The sequence below is a fragment of the Papilio polytes genome, unplaced genomic scaffold, assembly GCF_000836215.1.
Source record: "Papilio polytes unplaced genomic scaffold, Ppol_1.0 DF824047.1, whole genome shotgun sequence".
NCBI lineage: Eukaryota > Metazoa > Arthropoda > Insecta > Lepidoptera > Papilionidae > Papilio > Papilio polytes.
Window position 1 is genome coordinate 4,361,910 of NW_013525157.1, and position 21,456 is coordinate 4,383,365.

A 21,456-nucleotide genomic window follows, 5' to 3' on the forward strand; every position below is an offset into this window, starting at 1 on the left:
GAACATCCATTTCCTGAAAGGAAAATGTTGGCAAATTGTTTTCCGTTTATTTGTTACACACAAATTACGTTATCGTTAAGTTAATTGCCGTATACTTATTGAATTTGTTTTGTAATTTCTGGGAGTTTACATGAGAATACTTGCCATTCAAATTTTATAAAGTATCAAGTAGTATATTTTGCTTCTAATATTTTTTATATAGCGAGGACTGGTGTAACTACTCATGTTATTCTTATCATTTATCTATTTCTTCTTTGTATGTAATCATAGCTACATAGTCACAATATTACTAAATATTGAATTATGTTGTTTAGATAACGAACCAATTTTACTATCAGGTTACCTATCATATTTACTTCATTTTTCCTAAGTTTTAATTAGCGAAGTTTTGTTTAATAAAAGTGTTAACACTTTATTTAGTTACTCTTTTTTAATTAAAAATAACTGAATCTATTTTACGAAAGGCAAACCTTTATTTCTAAAATGTTTATTAAAGTACATTTTTAAATACTGGGAATAAGCTCCATAATCCATACGTTTACCGAACTTACCGTACGTTTTCATTTCCACGATGTATGGTCGAATTTTTGACATCTATTCGGTCGGGAACAGTTAGCTACACGCCCAACATGACTTATTACCCGCAAATTAAATCAGTAAGCAAAGGCTTTTATCGCTTGTGGTTCGGTACCTTCGTGACGACGAACTTTCTTCTTGCCTCTATTTTATTTTAGCATTCGCGTCGGTCCGTCGCCCGCGGCGGACGTGTGTCGCGCTTTCTGTTTATTCCACCCGCTATCGTCACTGCCGCCATAATCCAACCGTGAATTTGTTTTTGGTACCGTAATATTGTCGTTCACATCGGTGTTAGTTTATGACTACATACCCGACAGAAGTGTAACAGTGTTATTAAATACGTTCAATGCTTCCGTTCGAGTGAAATGACATTTTGATCAACAACGATATAATGTTCAGTTACTCAAATTTTAATGTTGGTGAAATACAACACTAACTTAGTCGGTGAATTGGACTGAAAAGGTTTGTAATGTTTGTCTTAAGCAACTACTTTTTACGATCATGAAAAAATGCTTCTTATTGCTTTGTTATTTTCATCGTTTATGACTTATTATATGACCTTTATTATGAATTGATAAACACTCTAATTGGATAATTAATCTAACAAGCACAGTTCGGACTTTTGTTAAACTATCTATTTTATGTTACCATCTATTTTGGGTAAAGATTATAGGTTTTCTAATGTTTATTTCTCTTATCCATTTGTCTGATACATGTAGATAATTTTGAATGATAAAATGCAACCTTGTCAGCATTAAGACACATCAATATCACTGGTTTGACATTATCAATAATGTTAAGAGAGAACATTAAAATGGAAATACATGTAACTACTATTTAAACAATAACAACTGTACATTAATTAATAAACGTACAAATTTAATGCGAATGTTTCAAAAACGATCTTCATGTTCAGTTATAAGAATACCGGCCAACTATCCCGGTTATTCATAAAATCATCGTAAAATTTAAGATTTTTACTATGAAAAGCGATATGAAGCAATATTATATATATTGCCGTGTTTTCATATTCTAAAAATATGTATATTGTTTGACTAAATGTAATTTATATTGTTTGTTACAAAATTATTGTTATAATTTTTTATGTCTACCTACATCTAAACAGTCATTAAAGCAATTTATTGTGAATTATGTGACTTTGTTGAGCTGATTCTCTAATATCGCTTGCTAGGAATGATTACAGCAGGATGTTTCATCATCATTCGAAATTGAATCGCGGTGTAAATCTATTAAATTGTTTCCTTTGTTATTTATAAGGCAAGAAACAGGCAATAACTAATAAGATTTTAGATTGTGTAGGTTACAATATAATTTAGTAATTCGGTAATTGATTGGATCGTCCTGTTCAACTTACTACACTTAATAGGCACATAAGTATATTAGAATAAGACAGATTCTGGAGGGACATGCTTTTTTGGGATTTCTATGCGTGAAAATTCCGTTGTTACCTTGTTGTCTAAAAGAAGGAAGGACAAAGAAGGATGTAGACGCAAATAAGTTATTTTACGTAGTTAGAAACTATAATGTGTATAGTAGTAAAATACACAGGGGCGTTTACATATCTGTCAGATTCATTTTACAAACCCACGTTACCAATAAAAGACATCAGTAAGAAAGTTGGCAATAATTGAACATAAACGTCGCATAGTCTTAAGAAGGTCGAAAGAAATCGTTTGAAAAAGCTGAAGAAGCCATGAATGGATGGAAAGTGAGCTGACAGACGAGATGTGGTAGTTTCTGTTCACACGCTCCTCGCTACCCGACAGAGATAACTAGCGTGATAATTTATTCATTTTGAAATGAGCGCTCGGTTACGTTTAATCTGCAGATGAGTTACACCACTTACCACTGTCGCCATTGTAAAAATAAATTAAATTTAGATTAGAAATATGCCCTTCGTTAACAATGACATTGTTATTGATACATCATGCGAAGTTATTATGCGTTACTATTTTTTTTTATTTGGCATCCGCTCATTTTTATATATCTATACACTATATTGTTTATACTAAAAGTGATCATATTGTTTCTTTCTTCAGCTCAGATAAAGTTTAAACTTGTCATGCAGATTTGTACACATTAAGAAACACATCGGCTAGCAAACTGAAACCAATTATTTCTTTTACCCAATAGTGTAGGCTAAATTTAAAGATTTCTCTAGTATTTTGCTTCATTTATCTAAATTTTCTCTTATCTCCACGTCTATTTACTGTTGTAGTATATTTCGTTTCTAACATTCGTAAAGGATAAAAACCTCCTCTATCTTGTTTTTATCCGCACATCAAAACGAGTTTCATAATCTGATATTTGTTCCGTTACACGGATTTGGGTTGTTTTTTTGACGCTAAGCGTCTTTGAATTTCTGTGCATACATTCAAACATCATATTTTTTAGTCTATTCGTTCTGCATTTCATTTAATTTTATGAAAATACCAGTAACTATAAAGAAAAAACGCAGCTTCAATTATAGTAACAAATTGGTAATAAATATAATCTATTTTTACTATAATACTATTAGCGGTTTTGATCTAGTCTCATTATAAGTAACAATCATTTATGTGAATTTTACACAAAAAATAATTAACAGGCAATGAAACATAAAAAGTTAAATGGATATTGTACGTTCGAATCGCATGTTTAGGTTACGTATACACTGGGAAATTAAATTATCATATCAATCGAGTGCAACAGGGAAACCAGTCTTCTTTTAGTATAACTTATCTACAAAAAGGGCGAGTTCGGCGTGTTTGTTTTTCTTTAGTGCGGCGACCGGCGAACGAACAATGCCGCCACGCAACTCTTGCCTTTGCCCGACTCGAGATGAGCACGATTGCGCAAGGATGCGCGAATGTAACAAAGCAATTTTCTCATGGTGATTAAGCTTTAGTAAAATCTTTTACTTTTAGATTTGGAAAGTAAAGCATACTTCAGAGACGTTATATCATTTACGTCATAGACTTCACGTCTTTTCTTACAGTTTTTTTAATAGTTGCTTTTTCAATTGTTTTTATTAACAAAACAACAAATGAAACTTGTCCCTCTATAAAATTATTGTTTATAACTTTATTAATGAATTATATTTACAAGGATAGTGATTTTCATCGTTTACGTATCCGGTCACATGAGTTTTCCCAATTATAGAACCTACATAATTTATAAGCAAATCAGGAAAGCCATCATTTATTTACCGTTTGACGAGGTGAGAAAATTCTGTAAGCGATAAAGTATGTAAAATGTTTCTATTATATTTATCCCGTTCGTTGGTGTGGTTTTCTTTCCAACCGCTTACGGTATTCTTGCTAAGTAGGTATGCACTAGCAGGATTCACAATTTGTTGAAGTTAACTTTAATGTTTTCTAAATGTTTCCTATATTCTATTTAGATTCAGATATATCAATATATGTGTTAATTTATATTATAAACTAGCTGCTCCCATGCGACTTCATCCGCCTAAAACATAAAAATTTCATTTTATTGTTCACATTTGTCAAATTATCCATTGCAAATGTGAAAATGATATGACATGATGTCAAACCATGGCAACCTTGCTTCCTTGATGTTGGCAACAACTTATGGTCTCTTTCCCACATTAGGGTTTTTAGCCAAAATATTTACCCCTAAGTTTGATGGCGTCGAAATATATAGCCTAAAGCGTGACGTAAATGTAGGGCTTTTTATTAAAAAAAAAATAATTCGAAAACATACTGTGATTGCTGACATCTTAGGTAACAGAGAAGTGTGTGTTTACGCTTTATTATAATAGTATAGATATAGAGTATCATTTTAGGTTAATACTCAAACATATGTACTTTAAAACTATCGTTTAGTTTAGAAACATTTCCTTGAAGTAAAAGTTACAAGCAGACGTTATTTGCAATCATAGGTCCCTGAGATACATGGCACACGTTGCCATAAACTATATTGCATTGGTTTGCATTACCCAGGTGGTTGAGGCATTTAGGGACACGTATAGTGTAAGTTAGTATCTATCAATAGGAGTCGGAGCGGTGGGTTGGCGGCTCAGAGGTCGAAGGCGGTTAATTGGCGACGAGTCTCAGCCGGTTTGTCCGCCTGTTATTTTACGGCGTTTCTGCCTCAGTCTGACTCACATAGTTCTGACTGCATACCTCTAGGACTTTTACCCCTACAGCTCATTTTACAACACTCCGGCATAGATAGAGGGGAACGAAATACTGCTATGCAAAGGCTTCGACGCTCGCAACGGAAATTATGAATCCCCTCAACTCCCTAAAAGTTTTTGTTTTGTAACCAAGCAATATCGATTGTTGTTATCGTGCGTGTATCGAATGTTTGTAAATTTTAATGTGAACTTTGTTCAATAAACACGCCAATTACGAACACGTTTGCATTTAAGTCTCACAACAGTGACTTAAGAAGTATAACAAAAAATGTAACAATGAGGAAGTATAAGTATACGTAGTGTAGCGTGATTATAAGAATTCGAGCGATTTTGGAAAAGACGTATTTTAGTGGTTAGTAAGCGTCAAGGCCATTGCTCTCAGATAGATGAAGAGGAAAAAAAACAAGGAACAGTTGTTGGCCGGGGCGAGGGCGAGGGGATTCACGGTCGAGCGAGCGCCACCTGCGCGGCGCGGTATCGCACTGCCCGCCGCCCGCTGCCCGCCCGGCGCGGCGTGGCCCGGCCAGGCCTGCCCGCTATGCACCTAGAGAAGCAATGCTATATTTAGCAAGCCCTGTTCTTAGTTTTCCTTAGGCCTTGATGGTACAACTTTTTGTCTACGTTTTAGCAATTTCTTTTCTTATTTCATTCAAGCCTCTTTACGTCGCTATGTAAATAGTCAGCTTTTTCTATGTTATTCAAACAGTTTTGTTTCTTTTCTTTCTCGCCTTATTAAGTTTTGAAAGTTTTTTTTTACTATTTTTTGTTGTTAATTATTGTAATAGGTTGAAATCTTTAGCTTAAAATAGAAATAAAACTTCTAACATCAATGTTTCGATTTCTACACTGTATTTACCTTCCAGGTACAGTCACTTACATTTTTTGACGCCAAAATATGAAAATGTATAGCGATTAGTATCTTTTTACTAAATGTAAAACATACAGAATAAACAGTTAGGTCATTTACATTGTTATACTTTCTCCTATAGAGCTACTGGCAAATGTCATCAGACCAAATTTTGTGTTTGACGCATTACTAGTTTTATTTTTTATTAACACTTGTGTATGTGGTATAATTTAAGATTAAATTAGCACATTATAGAATTTACGTGTGCGAGGGAGAGAATGATCTAATTTTGCGAATTTTACAGTTCGCTAAGATAATAAAAATAGTTATACAGACATCCGATAATCCGATAAATTATGCAATGTCATCCATTCCTTCGTTAGCAGTGCAGTGCATTGAAGAGAGTTAAAAAACACACTATCTATTAGGATACTATAGCCTAAAATGTAAATAAACGGGCAAAGGTTCTACTTTGAACTCTATTATTTCTATTTTGAACTTTAACTAATAATAAAACGGGTATTATTAACTACTTATTATAATTAAAGACCTTGCCACACTATAGTCGAGAAACATCTCCTTGTATCATGTATCTTGTATGCATCATGTATGGATTTTTCCGGTCTAAGCGACGTCTTGTTGCGGTATTTTCCCATTACTTACCTGACGACAGATCACCGGATTCGCCGCGGCATTTGCCACTAAGCGGTGCGTAAAAGATTTATTATATAAATTGTGTTAGCTAGTAGATATAGGCTTAAAGAGATTTATTTCTTACTTACCACAATCAAATATTATTGGTTATTAACGCATTCACTTAGTTTAGTATACTCATATTAAACATAGAGTACGGGACTACCTTTTGTGACCATCAAATGACTCGAGAGACTGAAATTATAGTCATTCAGAAATAGTATGATAATCAAACTCGTGTTAAATTAAGGAAGCGTATCAAAGCGATTTATCCCTTCCTGTATATTAAATTTACACCTATTAAATATAACGAAGTTGACTTTAGTAGTTAAAATGTTAGTGAATCGAAAGTAGGTTTGAATCACAAAAACATCAGTCATTATGTTAATCTGGGAACTCCCAGCTGTGACATAACATTGAAACTAGATTAAAACTATTTAATGTTTTCTTAAACTGTATAATCAGCTTTCTAATTAATCAGTTTTAATTAAATATCTGATGCATATAGAATATATATTAGAAAATTTTATATTGTAATTTATTGCATGTTACATAAAACTGTTCCATATGATTAATTATTAATGTTATTTATTACTATGCAAATAGTTCTCGGATTAGGGTTGAATATTGAGAATGACTTATGTTTATGTATAATTCGATAGTAGAATACATAACTAATGTTATCGCATAATTTTATTTTAAACAATGAAATATGGAGATTTCAATCCTTGAAATGCGTAAAAAATCCACAGATGATGTCCATTAATAAATTGATAACATAAACATACATAAACATAAAAAAACATACGTTTTTTATCTTTCGTAATGTCATAGGTTGAATAAATAAATTATTATATCAACTGTTCAGAAAATAACCTCTTTGTCTGACATGAAGTGTAAATACAGCCAAAGAGGTTGCGTACTGGCCACCGAGACTTTTACTTGGTTTGTTAAAGAAATTATGTAGTAAAAACAGAAGAAAAGGAAGCGTATAACAGTTAGTTCAGTTATTTATTGTAAATATGTAAATAAGTTAAAATAAAGTTGTGGAGGTTTAAATAAATGTTTCGTATTTTTGGCTGCCGCGCTGTCGGTAACAAATTAAACACAACTGCATAAAATTTTCATTGAAATTGTTAGAAGTTGTTGCCGAGATAGCTGCATGTTCGATTGTAACAACATTATTTAGTTGTATCAATAAAATATGTCATAGTCATGGTAATATCTAACAAAAAGCAATAATCAATAATGTTGTCAGGGCGCAAGTTACCGCGCCGGCTGTTACGATGAAACTCAATTTTGTGTCAAGTGTACGTTTTAAGCAAGTCTATCGGAACTTTCACTTTCACGCTTTTTGTCATTTTTTTATCCATATAATCGACTCGACCAATGAACGTAAATGTCTTAAAATAAAATCTTATCCATACGCCTTTTTAATGATTTTATAACGCCGATTTAACACCAAGAATTATTTAAATATAAATACTAATGAAGACAAAATAAATACAAGTCAACGTCCTTTTAGTTTAATTTTGCGGAAATGGTAATATTTGACATATTCATTCGTACATCTTCGTCGATTAGTAGTAAGGAGTAAAAGACATAAACGAGTCATCGTTTTAGAAACGCCAGTCTAAAACTTTGATGTATCAAAAATCGTTAGAAAAGTGAAGGTTTTAACAATTGTTTTTAAACAGTAACTATTTTTTAACATATGTTACAATAACAATGTTATTTTAATTGATAGCTATGATGTTATAGGTCGCGGGTTATTGCACATTCTTATTTGAAACACGTAATCGTTGACATGGAATCTGTCATTACATGTGATGGGTACTATCCCGGGACTGGCTACAGTTAGCATAAGAAACATTAAAGAAGTGCTGCTGTTTTACGGTATTCTAAGTAGTTCCGTTTAGCCAACTCATTTGTGGATAAGTTTTTTTACTACTTTTAAATTATTTTTAAGTTTTCGTATGTATTTAGTACTGGAAAGTCAATCGTTTCTTCTAAACTCACAAATTCTTTCAACATTACTTTAGAGTAGAGGTGTTAGATTATCAAATGTAAATTATTAACACCATTCTCGAAATTTAGATATTACATTAAGACGGCAAAATATCTGGACAGCATTCTCCGGAGACAATTTATGGTGACTATTAGCTCTAACCGCGACTACTAAGCGATAAATAAAGTTGTCCGGACAACTCACTTCAGTTGATTGTAATCTTCGCTTAAAACTATGGCTTCAACTAACAGCAGGGCGAAATGATTTATTGTTACAATAAGATGCCCTGCCTAGTGCAAAAAATTTATAGCTCGAGAGTCTGGACAGTTGCGTCGCGAGGGAACCGGTTAGCCGGCTTTACTATGCAATGCCTCGCAACAGCCGTGAACCAAAGCTTTATCATTAGAACAACTAAGCTAAGGGTAGCTCGTAAGTGAGCAATGCTTTTGTAATAATAAATTAATTTTTAAATTGCATAACAATGTTTTAAAGAAAAGGTGCAATTTTAAATTTCTTGTATTTAATATTATAATGTAATAATTTTCTACGAATTAAGTTTTAAATTATTTGCGTCCTTTATATGTCGCGCTTATTATTATGAATATCTTGACATTTCAGCAATTGATTTGAATGATTTACTTTCATATTTTAAGGTATTCGAAAGGACAATATGTCCTGATACAATATGATATGAAGAATATCACTGTTTTTTATCTTTATATCAGAACAGGTTACATTACATGCGGCGCGTGAAACAATAGTTCAAGGTAAATATAGACTGTAAATTGTTTAGGAATGAAGGTCCGGCGAATCAGCGAGTGTGACGGATATCAGTAACGAAGAGCGGCCGGGAGTTCGCGGCGAGGTCGTTGCTCCTCCGAGGAGTTGCACTCCTGCCCTCGCCTGCCCTTCCCTGCCCTTCCCTGCCGCCACCCCCGTGACACCGTGTCTTTAGACACTTTTGTTCTTCAGACAAATGCCAACTAAAAAATATGGACATACAAAAAGTTGTAAAACACGAACGTTATGATACGAAAATAAACGTATATAGAATTAATATTTTAACCGCGAAAAAAATCTTTCCATCTCACATAAAATCTAAAACCCTAATCGATTTTAAATATTTCTCTGTAATTTCCATATTTTTATGTAATGCTTGTTTTAAGGAATTAATCGATCTATCCTTTAAGTTTAATAAATGGTTAATGCAATTATTGTCTTTGCTTAGGAAATCTTTGTTTAAAGTTTGTGGTTTGCGACCACTAATTTCGCTTTAAAACCTGTTTGGTAGACCGAATTTATTGATACCGCTGTTATTGTTATTTTGACCAAATTCCATACCCTCAAGTATAAAGCACTATTTGAAATAAATTTAGATTTCATATTTACATTAAGAAAATAAAATAATTTATCTTCTGACGCTAACAAACCTTGAACCTGCAATTAAGTGAGTTTTCGTCCATATCATTTAAAACAATGCGGCTGCTTTTTGTGATTCTTTGTTAATTTAATCTGCTTCAAGGGTAAAAAAGTAAAATTGATATTTCTTTTTTTTTTTAAATAAAAAAAAAAAACTTATTCCTATAAGTATGTAATTCTGCTAAACGTGTACTGTATTATTGGAAATAAATGTCAATACAATTGGAAAGGTTCAAAGTAGGTTATAAGGATCCCGTTTTATGGCATTCGGTATGGGCAATCCGAACACAAGTGTACACGACTCCGGCACGTGATTGATGTACACCATGGAAATTTGAATGCAATTGCGGTGACACACATTTTATAACATTCCAACAAGACTTATGATCTGTTACATGAACTAGCAATGTTACACTTGCATTGTAACGTAATACGAGATTTATACGATAAAAGCCTTATCTTTGTAGTCGTTCTATTTAAAATTTAATTTACGAGAGTCCATAATTATAATTTATACATATGTCTGAAATTAAATGATTAAATTATTAGAAATAAAAAAGTGAACAAATTAAATTCCTTAAATTTTTTCATTCATTAAATCTAACATTTAATTCCATGATAAACATATTTTTGGCAATTGCTTAGACGATTACTAAAAGTTTACATGTATTTTTGTAATTGCAAAACAATACAAGGTAAACATCTTGGACGTAAATATAATATATTTTATGACAAACGATTGTAACAATCTTTATAGGTTAAAAGGTTCATGAAATTCGCATCTATAGTTATTGCTCCACAAAGGAAGCACACAAAGTGTTAGTAAGGCTTCGTATTTTTAGGTCAATTCCGGATGATGAGTATTTCCTCTTTGCTTTCCGTTAACTATGATCCGATTGTCCATTGTATAGATAATAGCTTCGCTTAATGTTGTCGCTTACACCTGTTGTAGTGATAGTATCACATGTAATTTAGAAATTGATGAATAAGGTTTCTCTAATTTAGCTTCCATGCGTTTGAGACAAGAGCAACATACTTTAGGTAACTTTTAAGTTTTCAATAGAATTTTTTTTGCCAATTTTTTTTTTTGAATTTTGCCAATAACATTTTTTTAATGTTCCCTATTTAAATAGTATGTATGTATGTATTACATATGTATTGTTAACAATACATATGTAATGTATTGTTAACAATACATATGTAATACATAGATATAAGTTATATGATAGCATATAAAAGACATTACTAGTGATTGTTGCTAATCACTTTATGTACCAAAGTCGGCGAGAAGTGAATCATTTATGTAATTGAGATTGCTTCGGCCATCATCTAACTTATCTTAAATGCTTATGTAAAGTACAATCATCTAATTACCATATCTTATCTGTCCATTAGTAAATGGCATGTTATTTGACTACGTGTTCCAGTATAGCATCCTCATAAGTGTCTAGTCATCGTATATTACTCTTAAGTCTAGTCTTTTCATGACTGTCAGGTTTATGACGCACTGTTATGACACTAGATATATATAATGACGTAATTTGCACACATGCGTACACATACTGCGTTGGCAAATAATAATGAGTGTTGCATTTTTGCCTTCAAATGTGAATTGCGATGTACGTAACTCAACAAATGTCCCGTGTGAAAATCTTGGAGACGTACTCGTACTCATAGCTTATATAAAATATCTAATATATATTTATTTATTATGTTGCTTGTAGTGAGGCACTTCTGGCCTCAAATTTTAGTATCAAACAAATAAATGGCACGTAGTTCCAAAGTTCAACTTTGTTTCCCTACAATTCGTTATTTTAATTTAGTTTTATGGTAACTAGAGAATGATGACATTTATAATAGCTAGAAATTAGTTTCCTAATCAAATATCTCGCATTTGCAAAGATTTAAATGGTCAAAATAAGCAATCTTCAACTCGCATGGTAAAAAGTCATTATTATTGTTCAGTTTAACTCGAGAAAAGATTGTTTTATTTATTTATTGTCTTGAGTGTATTTGTAAAGGTTTTTTAACTAATTAGCTGTTGTATTTTAGCTGCACGATGTATTCGACGTCCACGGCGTCGACAACCACGTCGGGTTCACGCGGCGAGCCTGCGGTTGGCCCGGTGGAACGGCGCGTGCGCGTCGTGCGCTTGCTGCGGCCGCGCCGCGCCGCACCCGCGTTTGGCTTTGCACTGCGCGGCGGCCGCGAATACGCTACCGGATTCTTCGTATCCAAAGTTGATATAAACTCCGAAGCACATCTGCAAGGATTAAAGGTTAGTTACATTACAAATCTAAATAACTATTTATAACTTAATTTGCATAATAACAGCAAGAACGAATCGTTTTAGTTGGTTCAGTTGTCAAGTTATTGAAAGCAGTTTGGTCTTTGAATTTTAAATTGATAATTTAAAAGCTAACAATTTACTGTATAGGTGATACATGTTTTAATGTACGATTGAAAACAATCAATCTATGAATGTAGTTAGCACAGTTGTTGTTCTAAGTTCCTACCGATTTTTTTCGCAGCCGGATTCAATAGAGCATTATCTCATTGTCTTCTGTCTTTGTACGCACTTGGCCAAGAGAGAAAATTGATTCAACACCACGCGACATGTGAAGCGTTGTGCAATTTCTCACGTTCGAGTCCCAGTGCTGGGCCAACGTAAACGCGTCGAACAATTAACTCAGTGGGCTAGTTTGCCGGCTTCACATTTGCTCGGTTCCGAGGCTGAATTGTCGCAAGACGCATACCACTCTTGTTAATGTTTTTTGTCGCTCACGTAACACTGTTGTTTTCTTTGGTATAGAGGGCTATCCAATCCCTAACTCGAAGTTTTTCTTTTGCTTTAATATTATTCTTGAGAGTGTCCAAAAATTTTATAGCAACCTGTCAAAGTAAGTATGTTTTATGTCCCTAATTTGTTACTAAAAAAAATTGTACACAATTAAGTATTGACAAGTAACGGTTAGGGTTATTATGGCTCCAGTGACGATAAAAATCCCGAATAAAACCAGTTAAATATTAAAAATGTCTTTTTAAACAAACAAGTTTTTATCATTTTAAATTTGTGGGAACCCTAAAAACCCAACGTCAGGTACGTCCGTTTGTATGATCGCTTTATTTTCGCAATAATTTGGGTCAAATTTCTCATTTACGATTTGGAGTATTGTTAATTGTAATACACACCGGCTTACGTAAGATACGTCTCAGTACATGGGTGTAAGCGTAATCATTATTTGTCAATTAATCATAACATTTATTCGACATCGAGTAACATTGCATTAAGAGAAATCATTTTGTTCGTTGAGTAACTGCAGCTATTAGTTTTCTATTGTTAAACGTTTAGATTAATATACATTCTGACTTTGTTTGAACCGTGAATCTAGAAAAAAAACTCAAACATCAAAGTAGAATTAGAAGACGTTTAAACTCTCTACATTGAATTGATTTTAAGATACCAAAAGCAACGACAGATAAAATTCAAAACGCAGATTTGCATTACTTTATCGCTGATTGGAAAGAAAAATACGTGGAAGTATATTTCAAAGGCTGCCGATATTAAAATTTTAATTCGCATAAATGAATTCCGCAATCAAGTTACAATAAGACAGTTATAATTACAGCAGTAAACACAATAATTCAAATTCGCTGCGGCGTAGTTTAATTTTCGCATAATTACTTCCTAACAATGAAGTTACGAAAATTCATGAGTACATCCGTTATTCTGGCGGCACAATAAGTTGTTCGGCTTTTACAAGAAATCTTGGGAAGTTGGATACTAAAATATATAAACACACCAAAAGTAAAAAGCTTAGAAATCACTGAGCGGCGGTCGTAGAATGTTTTAAAATATAATCACCTAGAAGCTCGTCAATTTTTTAACTATTTTTTGGTGATTTCAAATTCAAATCGTAGAACCTATAGAGCAACGTTTTAAATTTATATCCGTAATATTTACACGAGTCTATTGACTTTATATCCGGTGTTTTTGTATAAAATTATAAATGTCAACAGTAAATAAGCCGCAATTACTTAAGAAAACGGAAACTAAAACACGACTTTAATGCGTGTCGGGTGAAATTTTCTGCGCCGTAGGAGAAATGATTTGAAGAAAGAAAATACCATGTCTCCCGCGAAAACGACGGTAAGTACAGGAAGAAGGCAAGTTGTGTGCAATTATACGACAATTTAGAAATAGCTCAGCCAGCATTGAGACTGCGTGAGTCAGTGTATCTGCGTTGGTCAGCGTCAAACGCCCACTTTCTATACCGTGTGAGCCTCTGTGTTAAATCTTGTGTAATATTTGCTAAAATAGAAAAGCGTTACAATCCTGTGCCATGGTCCGAAGACCAATTTTGAGTTGTTTGTTTACGATAAGCAGTACGAAATCAATACTTTAATTATTATATTCTTGTTGTTTTAATCCCAAAAGTCTATGGATTTTTCAAGACAAAACACATACAGACGAATTGAGAACTGTCTCATTTTGGAAGTCAGTTAAAATACAGAGTTTGTAGATTTACATATGATTTCGTCGGTATTTTATTGAGCTATTGATAAATTCGTATCTAATGCATTCGTAACGCTGTCTTATTTTCCAGTTCGACTTTAAAAATCACTTTTACTTTTAGGTTATAATAATGTCTAGCACTACAACGAAAATTCCAGTTTAAACGAGACACAACACAGTAATGACCGATAGTTGTATAAAATATACAAATTATATTTATTCTTAGGTCAGTGTGCCAACGGCCAGCATTCTACCGGATATTTCTTTCTGCTTATGCATGATATATCCACATTTTTTTAGATTTATAAACATCAAAAAAAATAGAAAGAGGTAAATTATTTTATTCTTATGTAGCTTTTTTCTTATTTCCTCAATTCACAAATCTTACTGGCCAGTGATTTTTGTAATATTCGATTGTAATCAGCAACCATTCCGTTTTAAAAAAAGAATAAATAGTAATACGGTTATACAGTTGGGCAAGTATTGTTAGGAAACAAGAGAGATGGTGGGTATTGGTGTTCAGTGTTTATTGCATCGGTTGCGAGCAATCCAACCGGTTTATTTGCTAACGCTATGAAGATCTGACAGCAAATGCTTCAAGCTCAAAATGTCTTGAAAACATTACATCATCAGTCTAACACATAAATTACTGCACTTAAAAAGAAAACTAATTCTAATATGGTTATAAGAAGCTATTTCTCCTTGAGTTTTACATTCGCAGATGGTCGATCGGGTGTATAGGTTATGCAGCACCTAATCCTAATTGAAACCAGTTTCTGAATAAGGCTATGGAACGCAGAAATCATTAATGGCTCTGTAAGGGACATTACAAGAATTAACGTGGTTTTCATAATTATAGAATCAGCAACAAAGAAATGACATCTTTTTTTCACTTTTGCTGCACTTAAAACATTGTAACATTGTTTCGCATTGTGATTTTTTTTAATTATAAATATTAGTAGATTTTTGGTTATTTACTAACATTTACTTTAAACACTCACACTAAGCTCTAGGCTTGTGCTAGTTCACTAGGTTCACAATAATAGTCGAACTGTGGGATTCGAACCCTTTACCGCAAGTTCGGTAGTCCGTCTTCCAAATCCAAACCATTAAGTTATTGGCGGTTAATTTTCATAAACAAATTTATAATTTTGTATCAGTAATTAACTTAATTTACACATAATAAAAAAAACGTTTTTTCTTAGCATATTATTCTTTCTAGCGTATTCTAACTTCAAAAAACAATATCGACGGATTATTAATAACGTCTAGTCTTTTTATGAAGACACCAGACGTCAAACAAACCACACAGCTGGTACAATAAAGCGGGCTTTATCACTCACTGAGTCATCGATAAGGTGTTAACATTTGAACACTTCGTGAGCACAAATGAACCACTTGACAATGAATTTTACAAGTTGTGTTGACATAATATAGTTTGTTAATTTATTACTTTACGTAGATTCGGAGATTCTTTTTTAGCATTTAATTAAAAATTACAGCCCTCTGTAAGCCAATATAAAAGTAATCTCTGATACAACATTTGTAGTAGTAGAAATAACGCATCAACTTTTTTAAATTGTTGAAGCTTATTAAAACTGCTTAGTTGTTGAGATAACATTTTTATCAATAGGTTAACCTAAGCCGATAATGAAAGAAAGGCTTTCATTCATTGCAAATTCTTTCATTTCTAGTCAGTGAATAGGATTTGATTGACGCGTGTTTAATAACATGTTTACCCGTTCCGTTTAGAATTGTCATATGAATGATTTTTTATCTAGCTATTTTCGCGCATGACCATAAATCACATTGTAAAGAATGTACAGTAAGTTTTTTTATATAAGATAAGGTGGCAAACGAGCGTACCGCCACCTGAATCCGCCGAAATGGCGAAGCGACCGCTGCCCTAAGACATCCGCGATGCGTTGCCAACCCTTAATCGACTGAGGAGGAGACGCACATATAGAGGATATTTCCCCATCCTATGCGTCTCCACCGCCGTCAAATACACATTCCCTTCCCATCCTTTCTCATAAAAAGAGTAGGAAGGAAAAGGGACAAAAGTTGTACCTCCGGACCACAGTCATCCAACGAAACGCGGAATTTCTCCTACTTTACGCCTGTCTTCTGTGTGGTCGTGGTATTGCATCGGACAAGCCCACCCATTTGTGCGAAGATATTAAAACGGGCTCTACCACTGTTTCAGGTGTCAAAAGATCGATTTGTGCATTCAAAATATTTTCATTTCTTTAAATTCCTTTTAAAAAATGAGATAAAAGACGTTATATACGTAGTATGTTGAAGCAGTTAAAAACTGACACGGATATTGTATTAATGAGCTAACGTCGCTGCACTAATCGATTTAAATGCGGTCGGTGCGGTTTTCTCGAACCAAATTCGATCGAAATAACATCGCTTCTCACAACTGTTATAAATTCACTGTCAATTATCCAAGCCTGGGGCGTACATAAATTGTATTCTGTGTTTGTACTGATAACGGTATAAAATGAAGTTATTGGTGCAGGTATAATGAAATCGATTATAAATGTCATGTTAAACCTTGTTGAAACATCTTGTGAACCCCTAAATCCAAAATATACGAATATTTATTTGTCATGTCTTATTTCAGTGTTACGTAATGTAGACCTACTAAAAAGAAGACTAGTCTCGGCTAAGAACTGTCTAACATATAAATAAGTTTAAAGTATCGTTAAATAAATTTTAATTTAGCTTTAAAAAAAAGTAGCCTCGATATGAAGAACGTTCCTTTGGTAAAGTACCGACGTATAATAATATGCCCGCCCTTCATTAATCAAGAATTCGTAATCCATCGAGTCTCCCGCGTCGAGATAAAAAAAACAAGGAGGTGGATCGAAAGTCTGATCGAAAGTTGCCAGCTATGTGGGCCACGACTGTCCGGCTTGGCCGAACGAGAAGAAAGTGCTCCTCTCTCGTCACAAGCCAACGCGTCACCACCTCGCGTGGGGCTCTGACGTCACCCTTCATTCATCAACCCAATCGCGATGAAACGATCACATCACTAAAACTCGAATCTAATCGCACGCGATGCCTACGTCACGTTAGTAAATAACTTCAAGTATACTGGTTCTATAATAAACATATAGTAAATGCTATGTATTTTACAAAAAATTTGATGCCGGTTAGCTAATTATATGGAAATTTAAAACATCACTTAATTATTATCAGAAATTATTATTTGCATTGAGATCACGTTCTTGTTAAATTTCACACGTCGTTTGTCGCCGTTTAGTGTTAACCCAGTTGTTTATATTCCGACACTCTCGTGTCATACACTTTCTGAATATAAACATGTTTACTTAAACACTAATGTTTGACTTTATATGTTGAAAATTCACTTAACTCCAGCTCAGCTCCAGCTTAGCTCTCTAACTCCACAAATTTGTTATTGGTTACTAAGGGACAAGGTTATTCATACCATTACACTAAAAGAGATTACTTAAAGTTCAAAGTAAGCTTTGCGGCAGTATAGGTTCTTATTGTTATTAGATATTTGTATCCTTAGGTTATTCTATTTTTCAACCACTGACACTGCAGGGTTTCGTACGTAAGGTCACGTACGACCAGAACTCTCCAGTGTGGCGGCTTAGAACCTAAACAACTGAAGCGATTTTGATGTATCATATAATCATTTTTATTTTATGAAGCGTTAGTAAGTTTGATTGATGTTTTAAAAGCCACAACCAGGTATTGTATTTAGGGTCTGTCCCACCACCGGCTGATAGATGCTCAGATGGCTTAAATAAATACGTCACTGCCAGATAAGGGAACAAAATCCGATATTTCCATCACATATTTTGCACGTTGGATTTTTATCTGACAATTTATAATTTGGTAGGACAGGCTCTAAGTACTTTTTTCATTTTCGTATTTCATGTATGTTCTTGCGTGTTCCAGGTGGGCGATCAAATAGTGAGTGTGAATGGATACCGGGTGGAGGACGCGGTGCACTCGGAGCTCGCGCACTACCTCACCTCTCAGTCCCGGCTCAAGATTAAAGTGCGACGTAAGTTATCTATATTATTAAACCATTATTTCACTAATGGTCGGTTTCCCATCTACATTAAACCATTCGATACTGTTTTTGGTTCGATAACTTCATAAAATGCGTTTCCGACTAAGTAACTAAAGTTTTTCTCAGTTGAATCTTAGGTCAACCTAAAACTAATGAGTCATTCGGTAATGATAAAGTAAATGGAAACTTCAGCGAAGCAGTATAAGCGAGTTGAACTGCGTTAAACCGCCATTTTGTATTTCAACCGCGCTAATAGAAAAAGAAATCGGAAGTTTGCCTTTAAGTTACGTACATTATACCGACTCTTGTCAATTTTAAGTCATATAAGAGCATTTGCAGATTTAATCTAAGGATTATTATTGTCACTGTTTGTGAAACGAACAGCTAAGAAATCAACACTTACAATATAATTGCAGACGCATACAGCAAGACGGTAGAATGGGTTTGGAATGTTTTATGTCTGCGTTTACAAGTGCGTTATTGTTTGTTATCCGATTTAACCGATCGTTGATCCCACAACAACGCAACTCATATTGACCGTCTGAATCTAGTGACGTAATTGTTTGATCAACTTTTGAATTCACTGATCTATTTTCATACAATAACAATCTTAACTTAAGGTTGTAACCCTGAAAGGTAAACGGTGACTATGATCTTCAAATTGACGCGATCCTGACAAACCTCTTTCGCTTCTTTTACTTTCATATATCTACACACATGCACGTCAGTTTCGAGTGGTCTTGATACCATCCTTCTTAAATATTTTATCAATCTATATCTATACTAATATAAAGAGAAAAGATTTGTATTTTTGTATGTATCGAAATAACTCAAAAACTATGTGGCTGATTTAGAAAATTGTTTTACCGTTTAAAGGTAATTTATCTGTGAGTAATATAGGCAATTTTTTTTTAATTTAACAACTAGTCTAAAGTCCGTTGGGATAGCCCCGACTAACACTGCCACTCAATGTCGCCTTTTTTAATCTTCTTGTTGTAAAACATAACTTCTTTAATAATATATGTAACATTAGTTTCTTTGTTTCAGACGTGGGCATGATTCCGGTCAAAGAGTGAGTACAAGTTTTGAGAAGATCACGTTTTAGTGTTATAAATGAGCAACACGACAGCACATCCGCTGCGCTCCCGGTTTTTAGTTATAATTGAAAACGTGTTTGTGAACATCGCTACAGGTTCCTTTAATTTATGAGAATGATCCACAGTCACGCAACTTCACGATGTTTATAATACATCAACACCAAAACAGGCATTAGTTTTTAGTGTAGCAAGTAACCCGTTACACACAAGTTTCATACACGGTAAGGAAAATAAATATATTGAACACATATTTTAATAATAAACAATAAGATTTTCCCACAACAAACTTGTGACGATCACACATACTGATAACTTCTTCGAATTAAAGGTGATTTTCACTGCTACCATCTTAAATTCTTTATTTGCGTCATATCCAAAATCAATTTGTAAATCAAATTCTCTAGAATACTACACCAAATATTTACATTAATTACCACGCGCTTGCAAATATTTTGTATAACATACATTGCTTATTGAAGTCTGAAATAGCAATGTATAAAACAAAACATAAACTATACGCCATTCAACACACCGGCTTTGTTTATATTGTGACCGTACAATGCTGTTTTGATAACAATTTGTGTTGCTATATAGCGTTCTTGTGAATCCAACGCTTGATCACTTCTCAAGGAAGCAAAAAATAAATAAACAACCAATAAACAACTTTGTGGTTGTTATGGTCTTTTTAATAGACAGATTTTAACAAGGAACCATGTAGCAGTTGCCAAATATGTAATTCGTTCTATCAAGAGTCAATATAAAAGGTGGTTTGTCTTGACATGTTAAGAAAGTCCAATCAACCAACATTGCGCTTTGCTTCGATTCAACTTATGAGACCATTGACGATGATTTCTGTTTACATTTTGTTTGTCATAGGAAGGATCACGAGCCGCTATCTTGGCAGTTCGTGTCGGAGCGTGGTTCGCTGTCATCAGCCGCGTCGTCGTCACCCACACTGTGCGACCTCGCCGACCGCCTTGCTGACATGCGTCTCTCAATACTGGTACCACCGCGCGCTAAGCTCGGCTGCGGGTAATTATGAATTATTTTAATCATGGACTGGCTTATTATTTAATTATTTCATCAGAAAACTGGAATTGGACAGAGATTCATATCCAGCCTGTTAATAAATAATTAAAAACGCGAGATCACAACTTTAGTTTTACCACAGATAGTAAGATTCTACTATCGAACCTCGACTAAAGTAAAATACTTACACGCCTGATTATTTTAAATAGCAACTGTTTTAGTTTCAATACATTAAAATGAGTTAAATCACTACCAGAGATAGGTATTTTGAGTACGGTAAAAAAAATCCACGTATGTACTTGTCTGATTCTTTTGTGCACCGGGACAATAAGTGTTCAATCCGACATTACTATGGATGCCTGGGATAGCATACAGTTTGCTGGCTTAGTACTACTGTTAACCTATAACTTCATATGTCGTTATTGATATATGAAAAACATAGCTAAAACGCGTTTAAAAGCTGTTTCGTTTCATGCAAAGTACCTTAAAAGTAAAAAAAAATCGCGGTAAACCCTAATCCTAATAATTGTAGGGCTGTTAATTAATTTCTGTGTCCTAAAATATCTTGTTATTTTCTAGTATATGCAAGGGTCCCGACTGGAAGCCTGGTATCTTCGTTCAGTTCGTAAGGGAAGGTGGTATAGCGCGAGAAGCAGGTTTGCGGCCCGGTGATCAAATTTTGTCCTGCAACGGTCAAGATTTCGCCAACATCTCCTTCAATGAGGTACATATTATTCACAGTTTAACATTTTAATTTAATAAGACCCTAAACGAACAGTTCTCTTAGTGCTGAAGTATCTACTATTTAGGTAATTCTTTAGCAAATAAAATCCAGAATCAATTAACCGACCACTATATCTTTTATCAACTTAAACACTTGTTACTTTAGAGCTATACTAACTGAAACCTACTTAAAACTTAGATAAAATTTCTGTCATAGGCGATATCAGCAATGAAAGTGAGCGGTCGTCTGGAGTTGGTGATCCGCGAGGGCGCGGGCACGGAGCTGGTGTCTCCGGAGAGCTCGGGCTACAACAGCTCGGCGTCCTCTGCGG

At 34.0% G+C, this 21,456-nt stretch overlaps 1 protein-coding gene across 1 annotated transcript in view; it reads left to right on the top strand.

The window, feature by feature from the left end:
• Nucleotides 1–719: 719 nt before the first annotated feature.
• The window catches only part of LOC106100356 (harmonin), a 21,202-nt gene continuing 465 nt past the window's right edge, over nt 720–21,456 (top strand). The window contains exons 1-7 of the mRNA XM_013279183.1: nt 720–1,038; nt 11,758–11,983; nt 18,158–18,266; nt 19,323–19,347; nt 20,249–20,404; nt 20,981–21,125; nt 21,342–21,452. Of these exons, the coding sequence (XP_013134637.1) occupies nt 11,765–11,983; nt 18,158–18,266; nt 19,323–19,347; nt 20,249–20,404; nt 20,981–21,125; nt 21,342–21,452 (765 nt within the window). The 5' untranslated portion in view covers nt 720–1,038; nt 11,758–11,764. The remainder of the gene's footprint in view (nt 1,039–11,757; nt 11,984–18,157; nt 18,267–19,322; nt 19,348–20,248; nt 20,405–20,980; nt 21,126–21,341; nt 21,453–21,456) is intronic.